We start from the raw sequence: 25447 nt of genomic DNA on the forward strand, positions 1-25447 counted from the left end.
TCGCCAGACACCGCTAAAGGACTTCATAAAGCCCCCCCAAATCTTTATCACAGTTTAAGCTAACACAATGGTGATTGGCCAGAGGTTCTATATATTCAGGCTCTCCTCATTAGTCCAGGTCTCTGTCTGTCTGACTCCTGTCTCTCTTGTTTCATAAGCCACACAGCCATCTCCTTTCTCCCTTTCTAGTTCTCTCTCTCTCCCTCTCTGAAACTGTCTGTCTCTCTCTTTCTTTCCTCAAGAGCATATTCTTTTAGAGTGTGCCCCTGCCTTTCTGCTTGTCTGCTTACTTAATAAAGCTCTACCAAGCTTTCTTACCATGCTGACTTAGTTAGGTTTTTTTTTTCCATCTTGACCATGTGGTGGGTTTTCTCGTGACCTCCACTCCTCTAACAAGTGTTCAAAGGTCAATTTGTATGCTGATCCAGAAATTCACCAGCTTGGTCACATGGAGGGCTTTTATGCAGCCCCTACCCACTAGCAAGCGTTCAAAGGATGATTAGAAATTATAAAGAAAGAGAAAAGAATTGAGGGAAAATGGTTTCCTTGAATAAGAAAGGATTTGAAAAATACAAGCTATTTTAAATGTTTATTCCAAAATGGAAAAATGAAGAATATTAAGATAAACGCCAGAAGGTTCCAGTAAGTAACAGATGGTAGGAGTATGTCTTGAATGTATAAGAGAGTTTAGGAGTACAGTTAGTATGTAATTAAGTTAGCTGTGATTTAAATAAGGTCAAGATTAATACACTAATATAAAACTAGCATCTCATTCTTTATGTCAATCTATGATGAAAGTAATTGTTTTTGCACTAAGTTTGTCAAGTTTTTAATATGCATTTCCTAAGGATGTCAGAGCCATTCAGTTAAAAGTTAAATAGATTGTTAAAATTCATCATGTCTACTGAGTTTTTTAATTGCAGATCTTATGTTATAGAGCATTTAGCCAGATTCACAGAGGAATAAATAACTCTTGCAAGTATTTATTGGTCGATTCTTAACAAGTTCCAGGTAATCCCTGCTTAAAAACTATTTCTATTGCTCTCCTTGTTGCTTCAATTGGAAGTTGAAAAGGGATAAAGGCCCATTTGATCTGCGGATCACAATTTGAAGCCAGTCCAAGCAGAAAAGTCACTCTGAGACTCATCTCTAATTAACCAGCAGAATGCTGGAAATGGAGCTGTGGCTCAAAGTGGTAGAGTGCTAGTCTTGAGCAAAAGAGCTCAGAGATAGTACTCAGACCCTGAGTTCAAGCCCCATTACTGCGACAGATCATCCTAGCAATGAGCACCCAGACCCTGGGACAAAGCTAGTCCTGGCACTGAGGGACCATGCAGAGGAGTAGGGCGGAATGGTGTCATATCCTAAATGGAGTCACTTTGTGCCTACCCTTTCAAAACTAACCAAAGCTGGGAGATCAAAAGAAAAGAGTAACCATGCCTATCTAATGTTCATATCTGTCCTACAGTGAGTCCTAGACTCAGGACAGTTAGCCCTGGCAGTTTACTGGGTCTCCCATACATACTCTGTAACCTAGATATTTACCAAGGCCTCCTGCTGGGCCCTCAATCACTCCAATCAATCCAGCCCCAGTTTCTGACTGCTTATTCTTAACCAATCTACCGTGCTTTCCCCTACCCAGTTCTGACTGTTAATTAGTCAGAAGTAGCTAGGGACATCTCCACAAACTCCAGGACTGCCTGAAATGCATGCGATAGGAGCTAGCCAAGTCATTCAATTTTTAGTTTTCTGTCCTGAACACTTCCTTCTGCTATTTGTATACCCTCTAATGTTTTTTTTTTCCTGTTCAGACTCTGCCTTGTAAGATTTCTTTCAGATTTAATGCAAAGACACATGCGCATGTTCAACACCAAAGACCATCTCTTGAACCATATCAGAATGTCTGCCTTTTACCCCTAATGTCTGCACCCCTTGCCAGTGGGATGTAGCTAAAGAGAATCAGCTTTCCTTTATAATTATCAACAGGCTGGAATGTTAGGGCAGCCTGGGAAAGTGGCTCCTTCTCTCCATGTGAAGCTACACACAGATCCTCCTCCTCCTTTGTTTTCCCTGTGGAACTGCACATGTCCTTCCCTAGAAATCTCTACCCAGCAGCTGTGGAACCCAGGTGACTGGCACACCTGGGGACAGTGAGAGGTTCCCCCAGGCTTGGAAGTAACTTCCTTTTCTTCAGAGGTCACATCCTGGATCGCCCCAGTCACGCCTCCTTTGGCCATGGGAGGTTTCCAGACTTTGAGGTCACATCTACTTCTGCCATGGCCACTCCTCCTCCCTGCCTTCTCCCTACATTAACCCCAATCTTTCCATGCATTAGCCTCTACACAGCTATACCTTGTAGGGGGCCAGCAGTTCAGATACCTCTAGTAAACTCTTTTCTGCCTGAACGATTGTATGGCAGTCTCCTTTTCAGCCTAACCTTACAGGTGTCATGTCAGCTATGGTAGAAGCTCCTTACCATACAAAGACCTGAGCGAGGGGAATGAGAGAGCAGTGTGGTTAGCAAAGGAAGTACCTTGCAGGTCCTGTGGCAGGAAGGCGTGTGGCTGTTTAAGAGCCAGCAATATGTCAGTGTGGATGGATGGGAATGAAGACAGGAACCAGATCATCATTTGGCCTGGCCCAGGAGTGAAGAAGTGGGAAGATGGAGAGATAGCTATTGCCTTGGGAGTCAGATAGACAAGGATTTTGATCCAAGGGTCTTGGTTCCCACTCTCCCCCTTGACCACAAGGTATTCTATTCTTTCTTTGAACCTCCTGTCTCTGACCTGCAAAATAGGAGGAGGAATCCTGGTCTGTCTCCTTCTGCGGGTTGGTGAGAGCAGTTCCAGCAGCAAAAGGACTAGAGGCAGATGTCAGTCAAAGTTTGATTTGTGATATTGTCTCCAAGGCACCAGTGCGATGTCCTGACTTCCCAGGGAATGCGGTATTGTGGGGAATGTGGACTCAGGGCAGCTCCCTTGTGGGCCTCAAGGAAATGGTCTTCCAGTGTTCCCTGGACGGGATTCAGCCCTCCCATGCCTCAGAGCAGGCAGACAGGACAGACCTCAGTGATCATCTGTTTAAAATTCAGTGTGTCAGGACTAATGTCTTTTACTCCATCCTTTTATGTGGTGGCACTTCCCCCTACCTTACTCTTTCACTGGGCCTGAGTCATCAACTTCCCTTTTGGAAAGCCGGCAGCGAGTGGGGATTCCTGATTTAGGGGGTGAGGACTTGGAAAAGAAATAGGCAAGAAACAAATAGATGGGGTCTGGAGGACTACAGCCCAAGTCAGAAGCCCAAGAAGACTGTGAGCTTAAGACTGTAGCCCCGTTTATTTCTAAATCCAGTCCTATATACTTTCTTGAAACCAGGGAACTGCCAGGGGTTACATTAGCACCAAATGGTAATCAGATCTCAGATCAATTAAGCAGAAGGTGATAAAGCAATAACACATTTGTACCAAATGGTAATCAAGTCTCAACAGAAAGATAAAGCAATAAATCAATAAAGCCAGGAAGTTGACAATGCTGACAGTATAGCTCAGAATTTATAGGCATGGTGTCACACATGACAGCTCACTTCTTTGTGTGATTATCTTACGCAGTGATGCAGATTCATGGGACAGTCTGACTCGACACTCTGGCTCCCAACAGAAAGGCAAGTTCACTACAAGTTGGGATGACAGAAGTTCACCCTTCTTTCTGTTACTTAGCTTGAAACCCAGAAAGAGGCTCTTGCAGCATAATATATACATGGTTTGCTAAGAGGAAATCATCCAGGTTAAGAACCAGTATCTCATGATGCTTGACCTTGAGACTATTCTTCAAGGCAATTTCCTTCATATTTACCCCTTTGAAGTTGTCTGGCAGTATCGAGAATAAAATAAGATGGAAATCAAGAGTGTTAGCCAGGGCCAGTCGTAGTAAACAAGGGGATGGCCTCAGTGGAGGAGGCAGGCATGTTAAAGGATAATAATACAGTGCCAGAGATATGCTTCAAAATGATGATGGAGTCAGAGAAATTAAGTAAGATATAAGTGAAGGGGCTGGGAGTTTGGCCTGGTGGTAAGAGTGTTTGCTTAATATGCTCAAAGACCTCAGTTCGATTCCCTGGTACCACATACATGGAAAAAAGTTGGAAGTGGTGCTGTGGCTCAAGCGGTAGAGTTTTAGCCTTGAGAAAGCGCAAAGACAGTGCCCAGGCCCTGAGTTCAGTCCCCACAACTGACAAAATAAAGATATAAATGAAGACTGGCCATAGGCTGGTTATTGTTGAGGCTAAGTGATGAATAGGACAGTTATTTATTTTAAATAATAATAAAATTTGTTTAAAATTGCCTATAGTCCCAAGGTCAAGCAATGTGTCTAGATTTCTTTAATAATGCTGAAGCTGGAAGTTGAACAGAGTGATGTTTGTCCCCAAAGCCTGTCCCAGACACTGTACCATTGTACCCAAATAAAATGTTTCTCAATAAGGTAACAACTCCTTTAACATACTGTACAACAGTGTTACTCTTTGTAAAATTGTATCAGTGTAGTCTCGCAACTATGTGATTGCACCTCTTCTCAATCCATCTAAAGCAGGACATGCCCAGTCACAGGACATCTAACCTCAATATGCTCAAGCCAGAGGACTCAGAGTCCCTACTCTACAATGCCTTGTGCTTGAGTTAGATATATACATGGTGGGTAGGTACTAGGGCACACATCAAGAATCAGATTATGAAAAAAAGTGAAAAAATCAGATTATGTTCACAAAAACATTGAATGCCAACCCGAGACATTTAACCCTTATGAATAAATAACATTTTGAGCCTAACTTATAATGTAAGTTTCAGAGAATTGCTTAAGATGGCTATTTTGTCATTTTATTTGCTTAATTCTGGATTTGTTTTCTATGGGAAAGCACCTGAATTTTGGATTTGCGAGACAGAGTTATTTGTCTCTCAGTACATACAGGGACTGGGACTCCACCACAATATCAAAATTTTAGTATACTCAAGTCCCTTACATAAAATGACATATATTTTACATATAGCTTATTTTGGTCCATTATGAGGCTTGAATTCAGGGCCTGGGTGCTGCCCTTGAGCTCTTTTCTCAGAGCTAGCACTCTATCACTTGAGCCTCAGTGCCACTTCCAGTTTCTTCTATAGTTAATTGGAGATAATGGTATCATGGATTTTCCTACCCCGTCTGGCTTTGAATAGTGATCCTCAGATCTCAACCTCTTCAAGACGTAGAATTACAGGCATATGCCACCAACATCCTGACATGTGGTCTGCACACGTGAAAGCTTTGGGAGGCAATTAGGCTTAGAGTTTTTGGGGTCTCTACAACACGCCCAAGGAGACTCAGGGCATGACTCAAGTGAGCCGCCAGTGCCCAGCTAGTCTATGTTCTTATATGGACTATAAACCACTTACAGCGCCTAACAGTAATAAATGTTTTGTGAATGCATTTTATTAACAAATTATTAACATTTTATTATGTCAGGTATTGTATATATTATCTGTCAATCTATGTATATATCTTGAGGAAGGTCTCACTATGTCACCTGGAACTCACTATTCTCCTGCCTGAGCCACCCAAGTGTTGAGATTATAGTCATGAGTTATAGATGGCAAATTATTACTATTATTATTAATAATTATTTGTGGCACTAAGGATTGAGGACCTCACTATAACTTGAGCTACATCGTCCAGCTTAGGCTGGCTTTGAACCTCGAGCTTCAGATCTTAGTCTCCTGAGTAGTTAGGATTGCAGGCATGAGCCACCAGCACCCAGTTGATATAGTGTTGTAAGGTAAATCTCAGTCATGAGAAAAAGAAGCCACATTTTGAGAGGTCAAATTGGGAGTCTCTTTTTGGAAAGCCAGCATGTGCATGGTGGACTATTGTCTCAAGGACCAGCAATCCTGAACAGAGAGTACACAAAGCTTTTAAAGACAAAAACCACATGCACAGTGGAGACTAACAAAGCAGACTTTATTTGGGAAGTATCTCAGGTGCAAGCAGAAATCTCCATTTAGGGGTATATACTTCATTATCTCCATATAGAGAGCTAGCCTCAGAGGTGAGTGAATGAAACCATTCAGGGAGGTCAAGGCAAAATCAGAGAATTCTCTAAGCAAAGCTCTCCCCGACGGCTAAACAGCCTGACATCAGTGAATTCTCTCTTTCACCTCTAGGTTTTTTCAGCACAGGGTGGAAAACCCCCTCCACCCAACAAGGCACTACAACAGCTGTAAGAAGTTACTTAGAGACAGCCTCCTTACTTCAGTAGTAGTTTTTGTTGTTGTTGGTTTTTGCCAGTTTGGGGCCTGGAACTCAGGGCCTGGGCATTGTCTTTGAGCTTTCTCAAGACTAGTGCTCTGCTACTATGTGGTATGTGGTACCAAGGAATTGAACCTGGGTCTTCATGCATGCTAGGCAAGCACTCAACCACTAGGCCAAACTCCTGGCCCCTCAGTAGTAGTTTTGAGATGATAAAAGAATTGTCTTAGATATGCTTGGAGCTGACAAATGTTATTTGAAAATAAAAAAAAAGCTTATGAATGAAACAGAAAGAAGAAACAATTAAATGAGTGATATTAGAGGTTGTTTTAAGATCCAAAGATAAAGATAATTAACAGAGAATTCCTATGAGGAAAACTTTGAAAACTGTATAATTGGGTAAGAAATACATGAATGAGGAGGGCAATTTTTGTTGTTGTCAGTCTTGGCTCTATCTTATGTTCTTATTTGTGGAATCTGGCAAGCCTACATTAAATGCATGGGGATTCTACTTTCATCTTTGGGCTCCTTAAATTTCTCTCATAGAAGACAATTAAGATTTCATCATTTAGGTTGCATGTCTTATATAACTACCTATATTATATCCATGTATTTCTACGTGTAGGCATATATATATATAATATATAGTAGGATAATCTCTCTCTCTCTCTCTCTATATATATATATACTGTTATAACACACATCACACACACACACACACACACACACACACACACACACACTGTTATCCTGACATGTTCCTTTCCCCAGATTGGCTGACAGGGGGCCCTTTTGAAACAGACAGCTGAGAACCAGCTCCCTCCCTCTCACCTTGAAGTAATATTTCATTTGATCAGTCACAGCTATAAATGGTAACAGTGGACTCCTTCATCTACTATTTGGACAGCTGCCATAAATCTTAGCCCACTATAATGAAATCCTCTGCTGGAATACCCCACATGAATTCCTACCCTACGCTAATCTAGGTTACAACCCTCCCCCAAAGAGAGACAAGCACCATTTCTCCCTCTCCTCTCTAGGGAGGTGGCCTTGTCAGCCCCTGCTGACAATATACTCCTACACTCCTTTTGCTATACATGACGGTGTCTGTGAGGTCTGCTGGAATGGGCGCGCATATATATATATATATATATATGTAATATATGTGTGTATACATATGTATATATGTATGTGTATGAATATAGAAAGTGTGAGAGAGAGAGAGAGAGAGAGAGAGAGAGAGAGAGAGAGAGAGAGAGAACACCGTGTACCAGTTACATTAGCATGGAATGTAACAGAAATTTTATTCCTCAAATCCTCAGCAAAATCAATAATGTTAGTTATTAATTTTTGTTAGCTTATAAGGCACCAGTAGTTTAGAACACTTTTTAGATGAGACAAACTTTCTGAGGACTAGCTTCAAGGTCTTATTTTAAAAGAACTTAGAATTTATTCTAAATAGCAAGGAAATATAATGATTTATACTACACTCACTGTTTTTTAAATTCCCACAGTGAATTTTGCAGCCACCTCCAATAAAATTGCTCTTTTCTGTTCATACTTGAGTCAACATTCAAGAATTTCAACATAACTTTAGCAAAAGCAAATATTTATATTTGAAAAGAAAACATTTGGATTCAGAATCCATTAGATAAAAAGGTTAACAGACTAAAGATGCCTTGTTAATTGATGCCCCTAAGACCAACGTCTCTAGTCTGATAACTTATGTTGACTTAAAACATTTCCACTGGATTTACACAATCATATCTGTAATTATCATAATAAGAGATTTTTAAAAAATCTATTCCCTTTAATCTACATTTCCACAAAAAGCTGTTAAAAGCACAGTTGTTTTTTCCTTTGCCTTAAAAAAAATGTGCCAGGAATCCAACCACACCTACGGCTGGTACCACTCAATCATTTATTATTCCTGGATCAAACACAGGCATTCATCCCTAGGAAAACGTTTTGCAATGAATGGGATCTTGGTTTCTACTAAAAACAAAAAATGGCTAAAAAGAGACTTGAATTTATTTTCAAATTCTATGGCTAAATTCCTATAATTCCTAACTGGTGAAAATATTGGCAAGCTATTAGATTTTACTTAGAGTCAGGTTTACTTCTTTGGTGTAAGCCCAGAGGTGTTATTGGGAACTATTTGTGACTGGCTTTTCAGGAGATAACCAAATGGTACCCAAATGGAATGGATATTGACACTGAGTACCATGTACAAAGAGAGACAGGCAGGAGAATTGAACACTTTAAAAAACCCCACCTGATTGTAAGCAATATCTACTTAGATGTTTTGGTATTTGGAAAAACAAAAAGGGCACTTCTCAAAATGACCAAATTTGTAGGTGAGTCCTTTGTGTTGTACCTTGATATCAAACCATAAGTTATAATTCTTACATAATCTTATGTAATCATATAATCCTTATAATAATCAGATAATCTGATATAACAATTAATTCCAAATCCAGACTCAGCAGTCTCTCCTTGCTAACTCTAAACCTAATTAACTCCCTAAAAATCAATTGCATTCAAATTGATCATGTCACTTTCTCCAAACACTTCCAAGCCCTGGGTTAACAATTTAGCCATGCTCTAGCAATCACTCATGAAACAAATCATGGGGCAGAAGCTGCTAAACCAATATCCAGATCTTTTCCCCCTTTCCTCTTTTCAGTAGTTTTAGCAGAGTGAATGGCTTCTCATCAAGATACACTTCCCACAATCCTTTGTATCTGGGCATAGCACTTTGAATAAGTTCTGGCCCGTAAGATGTTCCATGAAAACAATGTGTTCAACTTCCAGGTAAAGTCCTTCTGAAAACACAGGTACGCATAAACAAACAAACAAAATCAGCTTCTCTATTCTCTTCTTTGAGCTGGACTACTTGACATAAAGTATGGAATCAGCTTTATACACTGGAATAAGAAAAATATGGAGAGGAGTAGTAGAGCAAAATAAAAGAAAAGATCTGGGTTTGTGAGCCACTTTGAGGAGCAATGTAGCCTTGGTGCTCTGGACTATCTCTCTCTCTCTCTCTCTCTCTCTCTCTCTCTCTCTCTCTCTCTCTCTCTCTCTCTCTCTCTCTCTCTCTCTCTCTCTCTCTCTCTCTCTCTCCCCCTCTTCCTTTCATTTTGTTTTCTTTCACTGAGCTTGAACATTTTGGCCAGATGAGAAATAGGTTTTTTTTGTTTTGTTTTGTTTTGTTTTTTTTTTAAAGTCAGCTTCCTTCTTTGGGCTAGAACTTTCCATGTAAAAACAAAGTAACAAAATAACTTGGAGAACTAATAACGTCCTTGGCCACTGTAACGAACTCACAAAATTACAGGCTTTAAGCTGTCAGAAAATTAATTTTAGCCAAAAAGTAGTCATTTTTTTCATGAAGTGTCTGAAATCCTAGTAGTTGTCTTCTTTTAAAACAAACAGCCAGGTGTGGTGGTTGCATCCTGTAAGCCTAGCTACTCGGCAGGCAGAGATGAGAGGATTACAGTTTGAGGCCAGTCCTGCCTGGCCTCAAAAAAATCTGTGAAACTTTATCTCAACAAATGACTGGGCATATTGGTGTGCACCTGTTCTCTCAGATACTGAATATGGGAACGCTCAGTGGTACATTGCCTGTCATCACAGCAGCTCAAGGAAATGCATGTAGGAGGATTGCAGCTTATGTCTGCCCAGGCATCAAGTCAGACTGTGCCTCCAGAAAATTAACCAATTCAGAGCTGAGCACTGGTGGCTCATGCTTGTAATTCTAGCTAGTGAGGAGACTGAGCTCTGAAGAGTGAAGTTTAAAGCCAGACCAGGCAGAAAAGTCCATTGGGGGGGGGGAAGCTGAGGAACTGTGGTTCAAATGGTAGAATGCTAGCCTTGAACAAAAATATTCGGGGACAGTGCCCAAGCCCTGAGTTCAAGCCTCAGGACCAACACACACACACACACACACACCAATGCAAAAAGAGACTGGAAGTATGACTCAAGTGGTAGAGCACCTCCTTACAAAACCTGTAAGCGAGATGTGCCAACAGCTCTGATAAAGGCAGCAGCAAGGATGCGATGAAGTCTCGAGATCATCGGCTCAGATGCAGGTAGGCCAGAGTCAGAGCCATTGTATTACATTCACAATAGCATCGTTCTGTTCCACAGGTGAGCCTCAAACGGGTGGCTAATCCAGGTGGGGTTTGGATGATCCTGCTCACCTCTTGGATATTAAAGCCTGGGGTCACCCTAAAGAAGTAGAGTTAGGTTCTCAAGTATCTTTGTTAGGTCCAGGGAAGTGAAGTCACCTAAACTTTGGTGAGGTCTTTTGAGTTCCCTTAGAAGTGAGGATTTAAGAGAGACCAAGGAAGTACTTTAGGCTTATGAACTTTTAAAACTAAATGTGGGCCGGGTATGGTGGCTCACACCTGTAATCCTAGCTCCTCAGGAGGCTGAGATCTGAGGATCAAGGTTCAAAGCCAGCCCAGGCACAAAAGGACCCAAGACTCTTATCTCCAATTAACTTCTAGAAAATGGGAAGTGTGGCTTGGCTCAAGGGTAGGGTGGTAGCCTTGAGCTGAATTGCTCAGGGTCAGCACCCAGGCCGAGTTTCTGCCCCATAACCTCCCCCCCCCACACACACAAATACCTGGATTATAGGTCTAGATGCTAAGGAAGAGCCTTGTGTCAAGGTCTGTGGGTCAGCATCTGTGGGATAAGCAAAAAGCAAAACAATACTCCATATTTGTAAATTGATAGTGTCATTTTATACCACTGTGTGTCTTCTGTCCACCTACAGCTATCTGACTCAATGTTATAGGGTTCCAGATTGATGGCATTCACGTCCCAGACTGAAACCGTTCCTGTTCAGGGCCAAAGTAATTTAAATAATATGGAAATGGCTCGTGTAGGTGATCATGAATGAGTCAAACAGAACCACCACTTAGTTCTGGCAGCAACCTTGCCTGTGAAGTTGTCAAACAACTTCACAGGACTTAATACAGTTGAGATTTTCAACCAGAAGATTCTGTTGAGCTACAACAGGCACTCTGAGGACTATTTTTGAGAGTTGCCAATGTGGAAGGAGGCCAAGGCTTCACAATCATAGGATTTGATTCTCTTCTGGACTAGTTTTGGTGCTGCTATCAATAGATATATTATTAGAAAATCAAAGAATAAATCTGAGATGTTTCATTAGATACTGCAAGATGTCCTTGTGTACAGAGAAGAAAAACTACATAGATGTATCTTCTTAGGGAAAAGTTAAGACAGAATATATGCAACCTGCCACTGTCTCTCCTTAGCCTGGTGATTGGCTTCTAGGCAGCCTGCCCTTGAATGAGCCAACAATGACGAGGAAAGTCAATTCCTAGTGATATGTGGGTCTCTCTCTCTCTCTCTCTCTCTCTCTCTCTCTCTCTCTCTCTCTCTCTCTCTCTCTCTCTCTCTCTCTCTCTCTCTCGGGGTGTGTGTGTGTATGTGTGGGCTTTGGCTTTGTGGAGCGCTGGTCAGGTGTCCCTGTGAAATGACAGCCAGTGTCTTTCATTTGATATCCTTGAAATACTTTGTTTTTCAGACTTCATAGAATTAATAATGAGTGGATTCTGCTTTGGGACCCAAATTAAGAATTGGACATATGCTTATAGCTGTTGATCCCTGGCCTGCAGAGAGGGAGGAGGTCAACACCTCCCTTTGTTGTTTGGCTGTCAGTCATCTATTGCATAGCTACGTAGGTGGCACAGAGCACAGTGGGATCTCAGGAAGCTCAATGGCTAGTACACAGAATGGCAATGATGATTATAATAACTATTCAAAATACATCACAACCTCTCTGAGAGATACGAAAGAGAATATTTCATTGCCATACACTTTAGAAGCATGTCACAATGTGCTGTATTGATGGAAACAGCCAAGGAACCCAATCTCACATGCAAGCCTGTTATTTGTTATTTTACTTGTACTAGATACGCTAGTAAAGTACTCGCACTAGTACCCATAATGAAAATTGCAGTTGTCTTGTCTGCTTCATCAGAACCTAAGTGAGACTTAAAGGCAAAGAAGGTTGTTCACTTTATCAAGAAATTTGTAATTCATGTTATCTAAATGGGAAGTTTACTGCCCACAATTGAAAGACATGACAGCGATTTTTTTTCATGAGCTAACAGGTGTTTGAGAAGATGAATTTCAACTACTGTGAGACAAACGAGGAAGTACAGGTGAAACCAAAAACTTGAAATATCTATTTTATTTACTTTTCTATCAGTGTAGTTGAGTAAGTTTCCATATGTATGGTAACAGGTGTTTGTTCATTTTTGTTTTGCTTTGCTTTTGTTTTTGGTGCTGGGGATGAAACATGTACATGCTAGACAGTTCTCAGCATTGAGTCTTGTTTTTGAGACCAACTCTCACTGTTCGCTCAAGACTGACCCCGAACTTGAGATCTTCCTTCTTTCTCTTCCTGAGTGGTGAGAATACAGGGATGTACCACTATTCCTAGCTCAGAAATAGAAGTTCTTACATCAAGAATTTAAGAACAGGGGCCGGGAGTTTGGCTCTTGTCGTAGAGTGCTTGCCTAGCATGCATGAAAACCTGGGTTTGATTCCTCAGTACCACATACACAGAAAAAGCCAGAAGTGGTGCTGTGGTTCAAGTGGTAGAGCTCTAGCCTTGAGAAAGCCCAAGAACAGTGTTCAGGCCCTAAGTTCAAGTCCCAGGACTGGAAAAAAAAGTAAGAACAATTTGGGTATTGGTAGCCCAAACCTGTAATCCCAGTTACTCAGGAGGCTGAGATCTGAGGACCACAGTTCAAAGCCAGTCCAAGCAGAAAAATACATGAGACTCTTACCTCCAATTAACCACCAAAAAGCCTAAAGTGGAGCTTGGCTCAAGTAGCAGGACTCTAGCATTTTAGCACAAAAGCTTAAGTACACACACACACACACACACACACACACACACACACACACACACAGTAAGATTATCCTTCTTAATACGACTAAGTAGAGGCACGACTCAAATGGTAGAATACCAATCTTGAATGAAAAATCCAAGTGAGAGTGTGAGGCCCTGAGTTCAATGCAGAATCAGAACCGTGAGTTATACAAATTGCTGGTTGCCTCTCAATCTCTGGTATTCTTTTCTTCAAATATTAACCAGGTCACAGGTGCTGTGAGCCAGATAGTTATGGCCTCACCTCCAGTAGATATTTGGAGGGAGGAATCTATACGAGGTGATGAATTTAAGATTTGGTCCTCAGTGGGATTTATAAGAACAGGAAATCTGACCCCTCTTCACACCCAAAAGGCTAGTGCCGCCATGTGCCAGGAAGTCAGGAAGTACTGCCTGCTCCCAGCTGCCATCTTGATGTTGAACTTCCCAGCCTGCAGAACTGTGAGAAATAAATGGCTGTTGTTTAAGCCTAGGCTACCTCTTATGCTTAGGCTATTACCCAGAGTTAAGGCTGTATTCTCAGCAATTCCTGAATCTTAATATCTATACAATTAAGCTAAGGCTAATGGGTCATAAGCAGAGCTAAAGGATGATATCTTCTAGGAATCTTTTCTTTTCTTTTTTCGGGTATTAAAATTTGACCTCAGAACCTCATACTTGCTAAGCTGGCATTTTACCATTGGGCCACACTGCCAGCCCTGTTTTTGTTTTGTTTTTTTTGTTTTTGTGAGTTGTGAGGCTTGAACTCTGGGCCTGGGCACTGTCCCTGAGCTCTTCAGCTCAAAGCTACCACCCTACCCCTTGAGCCACAGCCGCACTTCCTGTTTTACAGTGGTTAATTGGAGATAAGTCTCACAGTCTTTAGTGCCCAGGCTGGCTTTGAACTGTGATCCTCAGATCTCAGCCTCCTGAGTAGCTAAGCTTACAGGCGTGAGCCAACAGGCTCGGCTTTGTTTGGTTATTTTTGACATTGGGTTTCACTTTCTGTCTGGTGTGCCCCTGGGTCTAAGCAAGGCTTTCCCATCATCATTAGGATCACAGGCAAGACTTCTTCTACCTTGGTGGTCCTGGAACTCTATCTCAGCCTCCCCTGTAGCGAGGATTACAGATTGACTCATCTGAACTTGGCTCTAAGAACCTTTTGTGATGGATGGCAAGCATATGGCTTTGCTTTCCTCCTTCGTCACTCTTTCCATTCCATTCCTTGAGATATGATGCCTGCGATCCACACTGGGCATGCGTGGATAAGATCTGCACCATAGAACGCAAAAGGAAGCAGTGTGAGACCCTGAGGTCCTTGTTGAATAGCGCTCCTAGGACAGCCAAGGGTTCTCTCCTCCAGATTGGTACACTAGACCTGTAGCTATCATGTTTAAGAGTGTTACTGTGAGGCTATGTTATTTTCCTTTAGGTTAACTTGACTCTTCATGGCTGTTAATTGAGGGATTTCTAGGCCCTTTACTCTTAGTAATGAGAAGTCAAACTTTGCCCCCCTCCCCAAAGCAAAATGCTGAGAATGCTCCTTTTGTCTACAGCAAGGAATAGGGACAGGTCCAGTGAATCCCAAAGACGTAAAAGTTGCCAGCTGCTTCCGCTGGATCCTAAGACAGTTGCTGTGAGCTAGCTCCATGAAAGCACTATGGCTTAAATTTCACTCTGTGGGGAAACACTGCTAATTCAAAAATAGATCATTTGTTTACATAAAGATGTTAATTCTTTCCGACAAATCTGTTTCTCAGGAGGGGAAAAAATCATGAGTAAAAAAAGATTAATTTATTTATGGCCTTTCTTTCTTTCTTTTTTTGGAAAGTAGAAATTTTATGATGAATTTCATTCTGACCCAAATACTAACACTCACAAATAGAAAATATACAGACTGAAAAAGTTGAACAAGGAAAAAAGATACGGACTTGAAAACAAGTTATGTAAGAAATAACCATTAAAAGCCAGGGGCTGGGGCTGGGAGTTTGGCCTAGTGGTAGAGTGCTTGCCTAGCATGCACAAAGACCCGGGTTCGATTCCTCTGTACCACATACATAGAAAAAAGCCAGAAGTGGTGCTGAGGCTCAAGTGGTAGAGCTCTAGCCTTAAGAAAACCCAAAGACAGTGCTCAGTCCCTGAGCTCAAATCCGTTCATGCCTGTAATCCTAGCTATTCAGGAGGCTGAGATCTGAGGATCATGGTTCAAAGCCAGCCTAGGCAGGAAAATCTATAAAATTCTTAACTCCAATAAACCACTAGAAAACCAGACATGGTGCTGTGGCTCAAAGTGGTAGAGCACTAGCCTAGAGCAAAAGAGCCTAGGGACAGTGCCTAGACCTCGAGTTCAAGCCCTATGACTGACAAAAAATAAAAAAGGAAAAAAAGAAGAAAAGAATGACCATAAAAAGTGGAGTGTTTGGAGGTGTGGCTCAACCCTAGCCAATGAATAAAAACATTAGATATCAAATTTGAGTTCCAATCTTGGTCAAAAAAGAAAGTAGAGTTTGTGTAGTAGATAAGTAATATAATGCAGTTTATCTTACTTTTCAAGGAAGAAGGACAATCTATGACTAGGTCACAGATGCAAGCAGGTCATTTTTAATAAACATTGTTTTTTTCCCACTATACTTCCTTCAATAATTCTAAACAGAAATACATGTAGGGAAAATATAAATTTATGAGTGTGTCAAAACTTGTTTAAATAAAAAGCCCACAGAAGTTTCTAGAAGGCACTCCCGACCTCTCTATTTCTCAGACTTAACAATGAGTTTCAGATTCATCCATCTGTGGCTTTCATATTTGTACCATATGATATCCTGTGACTAGAAAAACTCCTGTTCCAAAAATAGTCCCATGAATGTATCCCTGTCTGAATTCATAAGTCAAAATATTCCTTCTTGTAGACTCTGTCATTGGGTAAAAACATTGTTACACTAAATTCCTTACTTGGAAACAATAGCAGAGGAAGCTTGCAAGTTTTCATTGAACTTTCCTTTCTGCAGCAAGACAGGTCAGAGATATGTAGCCACTCATAAGCTCTTTTTACAGGGTTTTCCTCTGAGAACAGTGAGCTGGGCTGCCAGGGAGACTCAGATGACTTTCTCTGTAGGGACACTGCAACCCCCATCTGTCCTGTTTTCTTCCAGCCAGAATTGAGGGACATGGGGAATGTGCGGCTTGAAAGTATTTGTGCTTCTGGGAAACAGCTGTAAGACTTTCCAAAACTTGGTGACTTTTAAAGAAACAGGAGGTAGGAATGGCTCTGCCGGCAGAGTTCACCTAAGAGTTTGTTTTGTTAAAGGCTGAGTAGAATCTTGCTGAGCAGTGCAAGTCCTTCTGGAAAGAAGAATGGGGCAGTTCACTGGCACCTGCTCACTCACCTCCATGCATTTCTCCTCATGTCTCTTGAGGACAAGAGCTATTATGAATTGCCTCTGGGGCCCCCTCTTGAGCTTAGTAAAGTGTGGCTAGAGGTGAAGGGCCTTGCATCAGAACTGGATTCAAATCCTCACATTTCCTTCTCTTGACACTTTAAAATCTTTATTTTTAACTCATCCTTCACTTAGAAGAAAAACAAAACAACGCACAAAAATCCTTCTGACCTGGCATTTCTCTCAAAAGCATGATGTCATGTCTTCTTAGCCAACTTCACTCTATGCAAGTGCTCAATCTGCCATTTTAATGAGAAAGATGTTTTTGTGCAAGATTATAATCTCCCGTGTTCTTGGCTTGTGTTTTGTTCTCTAACGGCACAATTACATGAGGAGGTTTGTTCCTCTGGGCTGTTTATTCTTTGGTCTCAGTGGGTTCCCTGCCACTGGAGTTCTTTAGTCAGCTGCCATCCTTGCAAGGGGGGCAGACACTAGAAAGACTGGGGTACAAGCCACTGGTCAATTGTGAATTCTTTTTTTTTTTTTTCTTTTGAGCGTCATGGGGCCTGGGCGCTGTCCCTGAGCTCTTCTAGTCAAGGCTACTGCCCCGCTCTTGAGCCAAGCCCCACTTCTTGTTTTCTAGATGTTAATTGGAGATAAGAGTCTCAGGTCCTTTTGTGCCCGGGCTGGCTTTCAACCTTGATCCTCAGATCTCAGCCTCCTGAGTAGCTAGGATTACAGGCGAGAGCCAACGCGCCCGGCAATTGTGAATTCTTTATTAGGCTCCAGGCTGAAAAGCCTTGGTAAAACTTGGAGCCTCCCTGATTAGAGATTGAGAGCCCTTGATCAGGATAGAGAGACTCCTGTCTTTGAAGCTTCCAGCTACTGGCTGCTGTTGTCTCAGGTCTGTAATCCTAGCTACTCAGGAGCTGAGATGTAAGGATCATGATTCAAAGTGAGCCTGGGAAGGAAATGTCTGTGAGACTTGTATTTCCAATTAACTCCCCAAAAGAAGTTAGACGTGGAACTATGGCTTAAGTGCTATCCTTGAACACAAAAGCTCAGGGACAATGCCCAGGCCCTGAGTTCAAGCTCCACAACAGACAAGCTAACTAAAACCATCCCTGACCCTCTGTGAGTGGAATGTCTATTCAGATCCATAGATCTCACTGTACAGTCCTCCTTCTTTCCCCCCGCTGCTCTTTGGGGCTTATCACTAGCGTCGTCTGTGGCCCACAAGAGGAAGATTCCTGCTCTCTTGCAGATCCCAAGCTGAGCCCAGACACCATCCATACATTTTGAAGCTCTGCAGCTATATGGCTGCAGGGAATGAAGCAGCTAGATCCGGGCTGGGTGGTCAAGCATCATAAATGCTATGAAGCAAATGACTTTTTCTTTCCTGAATCTTCCTCATTCCTCTCTGTTATCTAGAGTCTGTAAAACTTTCTTTTTTTCTTTTAATTTTATTTCCCTTACTCATTTTTTTGTTGTTTATGTGACACTGAGGAATCAAACCCAGGGCTTCGTACATGCTAGGTAAGCACTCTATCACTAAGCCACATTCCTAGTCCCTTAATTTCTTGTCTTTTATTCTCTGATCCCTTTGTAACTTCAGTTGGTGTTTGGGGAAGCATATTATGGAACTGAGAACCAGAGCAAGGAGCCTAGTTTCCTATCATTGGAATCAACTGACTGAGTTGGCTTGGTTAAAGGAATAACAAGTCTTCTTTTTGTATGCTCTGAAATAATTTGGACACTATCAAAACCTTTTGTTCCCTGAATGTTTAGTGACATTCATCTGTGATGTCATCTGCCTTGAAATGTCTTAAAATGCTAATGGACAATTTCTCAGTTTCTTCTCAGTTAAGTTGTAGGTTGTCTGTCTCTTTAATGGTTAACCAGATCATTTATCCCCCCTTAGAATATAAACATTTTCCTAAGACCTTCAAATTTAGTGCCGAGCATGGAGCCAAATATTCTTCTAAAATAGCAGTTATTGGCGGGCGGGGAGGGTGTGTGTGTGGTGTCTATCTGCGCCTAGATGGTGGAGGTGCTTGTAGCCTAGGAGATGGGGTGAGGGGATAGCTGAGTAGATGGAATCCAGCCCCACTTCTACCTCCCATGCATTCTGTCCCTCAAACTCTGTACTCCCTTCTTTAACCAGAGAGTATCTCAAATTGGGATCACTTTCATGGCTGTGTAAATGTCTGAAGTTGGTTTGAATGGTCACTAGATGTCACTCTTGTGTATTTGAAGTAGCAAGACCGTTTATCAGAACAAGTAAAAATCGGGAACTCAACAGACTAATGTAAGAAAGTGAAATTTTATTTTAAAAATATGCACTCCTATCATATGAAAGTTATTCTTTTTGATACTTTACGAATGATTCATTAACAATTGGGGGTGGTTAGGCATTTAGCTTACATTGAAGTTGAGGAGGATAACATAACAAGAAAGGATGTTGCTGCCTCAATGAAATGCTAGCCAGGTCAATAGTGACAGGGAAAGAACAAGTTGGTTGCTGGTGGCTCATGCCTGGAATTCTAGCTACGCAGGAGTCTAAGATCTAGAGATTGTGGTTCAAAGCCAGCCATGGCAGGGTAGTCCATGTGGTAAAATACCAGCCTTGAGCAAAATAACAACAAACAAACAAACAAAAACAGTGTGCAGGCCCTGAATTCAAATCCTAGCACCAGCACAAAAACAACAGCAACAAACCAGGAAAACTACGTAGAGAAGTAAGCTCAGATTTCTGTTTCACTTATCCGCCAGCTCCTCATCAGACCTTCAGAGCTGGAATCCCTTGGGATGGGAGAAGAGGGGCGGGGGATGTTTGCAGAACAGTTTTGAACAGCAAGGTGGATGATCCCTGAAAAGCAATATATTTTTTCCACTAAAATATATTTTTCTTCTTTGAGTTCTAGATGTTAGGCTATGATAACCTCGTCTATCAATGTCTGCAGTATTTCTCAACTGTCTTCTGGAGGCGAGAGTCTAACAATTTAGTGGTGTTATTTCACATCTCTACCACTCAAATGTTTTACAGATGTTACTGCATTTCCATCACCTGCTGCCATTGGAAGACCTTCCGAATCATTTAGCACAAGATTGCAAACTAGGTTCCATTAAGAGCTAATTTTAAAAAATTCTTCTCACTTATTCTACTACTATTGTTCATCCTCTACAAATGGAAGCTGCATTCACAGAGCTGCATTCAGCTCTGGGCACCTGATGTGATGAAGAGTTTGAAGGAATGGTTTGTGGTAAGAGGAGAGACGATAATGGCTTATGGGTAAGCCACGCTTTTGTTTATGGACAGTGTCCAGTACCAGCCACATTTTCAGTTCAAGGCTGTTTTAATTTGAATATTGTTGAACCTCAAGAACAAAACACTTCAAAACTCAGTTTTGAGTGTCTCAGCAGTCTTTAGTTTTATGGAGTTCCTTTATGTAGACATAAAAGTGTTCCTGGCAATCTCTTTTAAGAGGACAAGAATTATGGAAATTGCGAAGTAATCTGGGCTTTATAAAGAAGGAGCTTTAGAACAAAGGAGAACGTTGAGCTTGTCTTGCCAGGCTTGAAGTCTCGTCCGTCCTCATGTGTTCCCAGAACAAGATCAATGCAGTAGCATTGAAGACCGTTTATAGAAATAGCCATTTCCTTAATTTCTTCCATTTTTTTCTGCAGCAGTATCACAAGATGCCAACCACTTCTCAGATTGGCTGTAATTTTTCTTAAGCTTAATTAACCACTACCACTTGCAATCAGTGTTATAGATTTTCATCCATACAGATTAGAGAATGGGATTTGCATCTCTGTGATGTTCCCTGGTGTAGTATACAGAAAGCTATTCTGCTTTAGAAATGTCAAATGCAAATTCATTTCCACTTTCTCGAATTGGGCATTATGTATGATTTTCCTAGTGATTCTGGTCTCTCTCAATACATTGACCCTAACAAGTTTCACTTTTTTTTTTCTCTGCCAGTCATGGGCTTGAACTCAGGGCCTGAGCACTGTCCTGGGACTTTTTCTCAAGGCCAGAGCTCTACCACTTGAGCCACAGCACCACTTCTAGCTTTTTTCTATGTATGTGGTACTAAGGAATCGAACTCAGGGCTTTGTGCACGCAAGGCAAGTACTATACCACTAGGCCATACTCTCAGCCAACAAACACTTTTGTGATCAGAGTTATTTAACCAAATATTCCCCTGCCCACCCACACCAACCAAGACAAATGATTTCTTTTTCTTTTTTCTTTTCTTTTCTTTTTTTTTGTGGGTCATGGGGCTTGAGCTGGGCCTGGGCTCTGTCCTTGAGCTCTTCAGCTCAAGGCCTACCTTTGAGCCAAGCCCCACTTCCCTTTTTCTAGAGGTTAATTGGACATAGGAGTCTCAGATCCATTTGTGCCCCCTCTGGCTTTGAACCTTGATCCTCAGATCTCAGCCTCCTGAGTAGCTAGGATTACAGGTATGAGCCACCATGCCCAGCTGACAAATGGTTTCTTTAAGATATTCTTGCTCAGTCCCAGAGTATGTAGTCATTTGGGCAAGCAGGAAAAGTCAGAGGAAGAAAGCTACTTGCTGGGCCTAATATAATATGCTACAGCGTTGTGAGGAAGTCTGAAATGTAAAGCAAAGTGCCTGTGTGAGTAATACATTAACACAATGTTTACCTCTGAATCTCTGGCTCCTCTTTCCTATGTCTTGCTTTCCTTGATCTCTCCTACCTCACTTTCACAATGACCAAGCACGTCAACACTCATTTCATTTGCTGTTGACATATCTTCAATGTCCTCTACTCTTTTAACATTTCTTTTTTCTTTCTTTTTATTGGTTGTGGGGTTTAAACTCTGAGCCCGGGTGCTGTCTCCGAGCCTATTCATTCAAGTACAGTGCTCTACCACTTTAGCCACAGTGCCACCTCCAATTTTCTGGTGGTGAATTGGAGAACATAGTCTCACAGACTTTCCTGCCTAGTCTGGCTTTGAACTGTGATCCTCAGATCTCAGCCTCTTGAACACCCAGGATTCCAGGTGTGAGCCACCACACCTGCTGTGTACCAGTTTTGTAGCTTGAGCTCAGGGCCTGGGCACTGTCCTTGAGCTTCTTTTTACTTTAGGCTTGTGTTGCACCACTTGAGGCACAGCTCTATTTCCAGCTTTTTTGTTGTTTTAATTGAGAGAAGAGTCTCTTCGACTTTCCTACTGGCTTCGAACTATAATTCTCATTCTCAGACTGCTGAGGAGCCAGGATTACAGGCGTGAGCCACAGGTATCTCATGGCTCTTCTAGCATTTCTTTAGTTTGTTTTTGTTTGGTGGCACTGAGATTTAATCTCAGAGCCTTGTGCTTGCTTGCTAGCCAGGCTCTCTATTGCTCAGGCCCTATTTTGCACTGGTAATATTTGAGATAGTGTCTCATTGCCTCTACAGGTATGTGCCTGGACTGTACTCTGCCTATTTTAGGCTTCCTGTCATTGCAAGGACGACAGGTACATACCTTCACAATAGCCAATATGTTTGGCTTTCCTTCACTGAGATGTTTTCTTCTGATCTAGACAGTCATGAATTAAAGAAATTATTACGAGTGCTGCCTTTTTTATTTTTCTAATTGCTATTGACTTTCACTTGGTGAATAACATTTTTTTCTGTGCAATGAAATATTCTTGTCATTCATTCACTTTTCCCCTGGACGCTTTACACAGATTGATCTTGAGACAATAACCCTTCAATTCCACTGAGAATATTACCAAAGACTAAAACTCACTTTTTTCCCTATAACTATATACACTAATTCTTTTGCAGCAAAGACTACTTGCTTGATCATTAATTTTGCTGTTCTCTTTTGGGTTAATGCCAGAGATTTTGCTGATGGTTTATTTTTTAAATTATTTTGGCCATACATAAGAAACTGCTACCTAGAAACAAATCTAGGATGAATGAAAACTTCATAAAGAGAACAAACAACAGATCAACACTTTGGCTCTTGTGTCAGTTTTTCTATATCTTTCTCATCTCCCTGTTACTTGTTGGAAATAAATGGACCTTGATTAAGGAGATAGAGACCAAGGGAGAGAACAACTGAGAAAGGAAAAATTTTTTGAGCATTAATATCCAATGAATAGATAGATCAAAGGAAAAATAAGTAAACTTGGTGTTGTTTTACATAGATAGTATTTACTATAAAACTACGAACCCATTTACTATACAATCAAAGCAGGGGGGAAGCCATAAACAGTTGAAAAAAATAAATGAGGACCAGAGATTTTAATTTGCTAAACAATAAAAGTGTGAAGAGTTACTTCCTTGGTTTCCATGACAGCATGAAGGACCAGGGTATGACTGTGTACACTTGTGGAACTATTTCTAGAATGAGCTGGAAGAAAGTTCCATCAAAAGCTCCTTGCTCACCCAGAACCATTCAGTTTCATTGGATCACTCACATAACCTTGGATGAAGTTGACCTTCCCATGGCGATCTCATCCATCTCATCCTGATTTCCAGTGGGAGAAGTCAGTGAGCACAGGACAAGTGGGGCCCCTCCATCATGGTGTAAAGTGTTTCTTACTCACCAGATTCCTCACAGCAGCCTTCACGTCTTTGTTCCTCAGGCTGTAGATGATGGGGTTCAGCATGGGGGTCAGCACCCCATAGAAGAGGGACATGAGCTTGTCCGCAAGGTCCTGCTTGTCTGCCCCCAGCGGGTCCTTGGACTTGGGCTTCCCATACATGAACAGGATGGTCCCGTAGAAGATGGTCACCACAGTGAGGTGGGCAGAGCAGGTGGAGAAGGCCTTCTTCCTCCCCTCAGCCGAGGGGATCCTCAGGATGGTGCCGAGGATGAAGACGTAGGAGGAGGAGATGAACAGAACCGGGGCCCCCAGGAAGATCACGTTGGTCACCCCCATGCTGAGCACGTTGATGGAGATGTCAGCGCAGGCCAGCTTCAGGACAGCCAGGATCTCGCAGGTGAAGTGGTTGATGGCATTGTCCCCACAGAAGGGCAGCCTCATTGCAAGGGATGTTTGCAGCATGGAGGCAGCACTCCCAGCGGCCCAGGAGCTGACGGCCATGGGCACATAGGCGGCCTTGCTCATGACCACGGGGTAGCGCAGGGGGTTGCAGATGGCCACGTAGCGATCAAACGCCATCATGCCCAGGAGCACACACTCCGTGGCTCCCATGGCAAAGGACAGAAACATCTGGATGGCACAGCCTGAGAAGGAGATGGTTTTCCGCGGGGTGAGGAAGCTGTCAAGTGTAAGGGGGACAGAGGAGGTGGTGTAGCAGATGTCCAGGAAGGAGAGATTCCCCAGGAAGAAGTACATGGGTGTGTGCAGGTGGGGGTCAAAGATGGTGACCAGGAGGAGGACGGCGTTGCCCAGCAGGGTCACCAGGTACATGGCCAGGATGAGCACGAAGAACGTCTTCTCCAGCTTTGGGTGAGCGGAGAGGCCCAGGAGAATGAACCCCGTCACAGGGGAGGTCTCGTTTTGCAGGACCATGGGGTCTCCCGTATCACTTGGAGGAACTCACAAGGTCAAGTTCATAATTGTCTGATGCCTAATGTGTCAAGAATTCCAGGGAGGAAGCATTTCCTTGCTGAGCAACTGGAGCACAACTCTGGCCATCTGTGGAGACAAGTTGTCTGCCATCTAAATAAAATGCAGGGGAGTTTGTCAGGAACTAGATGGTGATATGTGGTCGCCCCGTAGGGAGGTGTGCTGTCACTTGCTTTCATTTAATTTTTCTGTCATGTTCAAGGCATTTGGTTCATATGGCATCATGAGTGTTTTCATTTTATTCAACTTTGGTTGGAAATATTACCTTTGATGAGATTATCCTTGATTTTCCCTTTAGGAGCGTGGGACTCATAGAAAACCCTGACGATCACTGAGAATGTTCAGTTTTGTATTCTCCCTTCTTAGCACTCTTATAAAATCATCAGCTTCCTTTTTTCAAGGTCTTTCTCACAATATGTAGGATCCGGAGCGCTGCATGTACTTGCCAAACATTTCTGGCATGATTAAATGAATTGGCATTTGCTATCACTGGCAATTATTGGTACATGGCAAATACCAGATCCCTCTTTTCTACAGAACTGCTCAATTTGGAATAGATTATTGTTAGAGCCATTCTATCCCTCAAGTAGCTCCTGAATTCCTCGTGCCTGGCCTGGCTCTTGCACCACTTGCACATCCTTTCCTTTTCCTCAGAGTCCCTTCCTGCCACTTAGGCACTTGGAAGAGTTTCTATATTGTTTTGAAAGTTCCCTCTTACCTTTTTGGAAAATATCATGGTAAAAAAAATCTTTTTCTGAGGTCTGGGAATAGCTCAGAAGCCAAAAATAGCCACTCCGGTAAGAAAGCAGCAACCGAAGGAATAAGCACCTAAAAAATGAGTGCAAGCAAAGCTTTCTTGTCTTTGTTCTGTATTTTGGTAAAATCCACACAAGATTGTTCAGTGCACCGATAAAGGCATTTAAATCTCATTCTTCTATTGGGATTCTTCTAGTCCCTGAAGTGATTTAAAGTTTCAAAACTGCAGTTGAGAAAGTTAGAAAACTTGCTGTACACATGGGATTATGTCCCCAAGATCCAATTATTCTTGAATCTCCCCAGAAATTCTTTTCTTCTTCTCTGCCTTCCTACTCCTTCTGCTGAGCTGTGTAGGGAGAAAGGGCCACCCTTACCCATTGGGAGAAACCTCTAAGTCACCAAGAACTCCTACAAGATAGACCTGGAGAAAGGTGAGACCCACCATAGAGACAAATCCTTGTGGCTTATTACCTTTGACCATTTCCAGATTCTGAATGTCGTGATTATACAAAAGCAAGAGACCTTAAGGATCGCCACTTATCTGGGTGCTGCCACACTGTCAGCACCTAC

The 25447-nt window shown here is 42.1% G+C and overlaps 1 protein-coding gene across 1 annotated transcript; it reads right to left on the reverse strand.

The window, feature by feature from the left end:
• Positions 1-16133: 16133 nt before the first annotated feature.
• Positions 16134-24064, reverse strand: LOC150065617 (olfactory receptor 13C7). Its single transcript, XM_090329373.1, has 3 exons — positions 23132-24064; positions 22060-22113; positions 16134-16187 (listed from the first exon to the last, which is right to left on the reverse strand). Exons 1-3 carry the CDS (start codon positions 24062-24064, stop codon positions 16134-16136), a joined length of 1041 nt encoding a protein of 346 aa, XP_090185499.1.
• Positions 24065-25447: the final 1383 nt, after the last annotated feature.

The sequence above is a fragment of the Megascapheus bottae genome, chromosome 3, assembly GCF_031878675.1.
Source record: "Megascapheus bottae isolate mThoBot1 chromosome 3, mThoBot2.hap1, whole genome shotgun sequence".
Taxonomy (NCBI): domain Eukaryota; kingdom Metazoa; phylum Chordata; class Mammalia; order Rodentia; family Geomyidae; genus Megascapheus; species Megascapheus bottae.

What these genes read in the sequence shown, in the direction of transcription:
- LOC150065617 (XM_090329373.1), bottom strand. Translation starts at nt 24,064, where the DNA reads ATGGTCCTGCAAAACGAGACCTCCCCTGTGACGGGGTTCATTCTCCTG. An exon ending in AGGCTGCTGTGAGGAATCTG is followed by an intron (nt 22,114 to 23,131) that starts GTGAGTAAGAAA and finishes ATGACTGTCTAG; the next exon opens with ATCAGAAGAAAACATCTCAG. An exon ending in ACATATTGGCTATTGTGAAG is followed by an intron (nt 16,188 to 22,059) that starts GTATGTACCTGT and finishes GTCTTGCTGCAG; the next exon opens with AAAGGAAAGTTCAATGAAAA.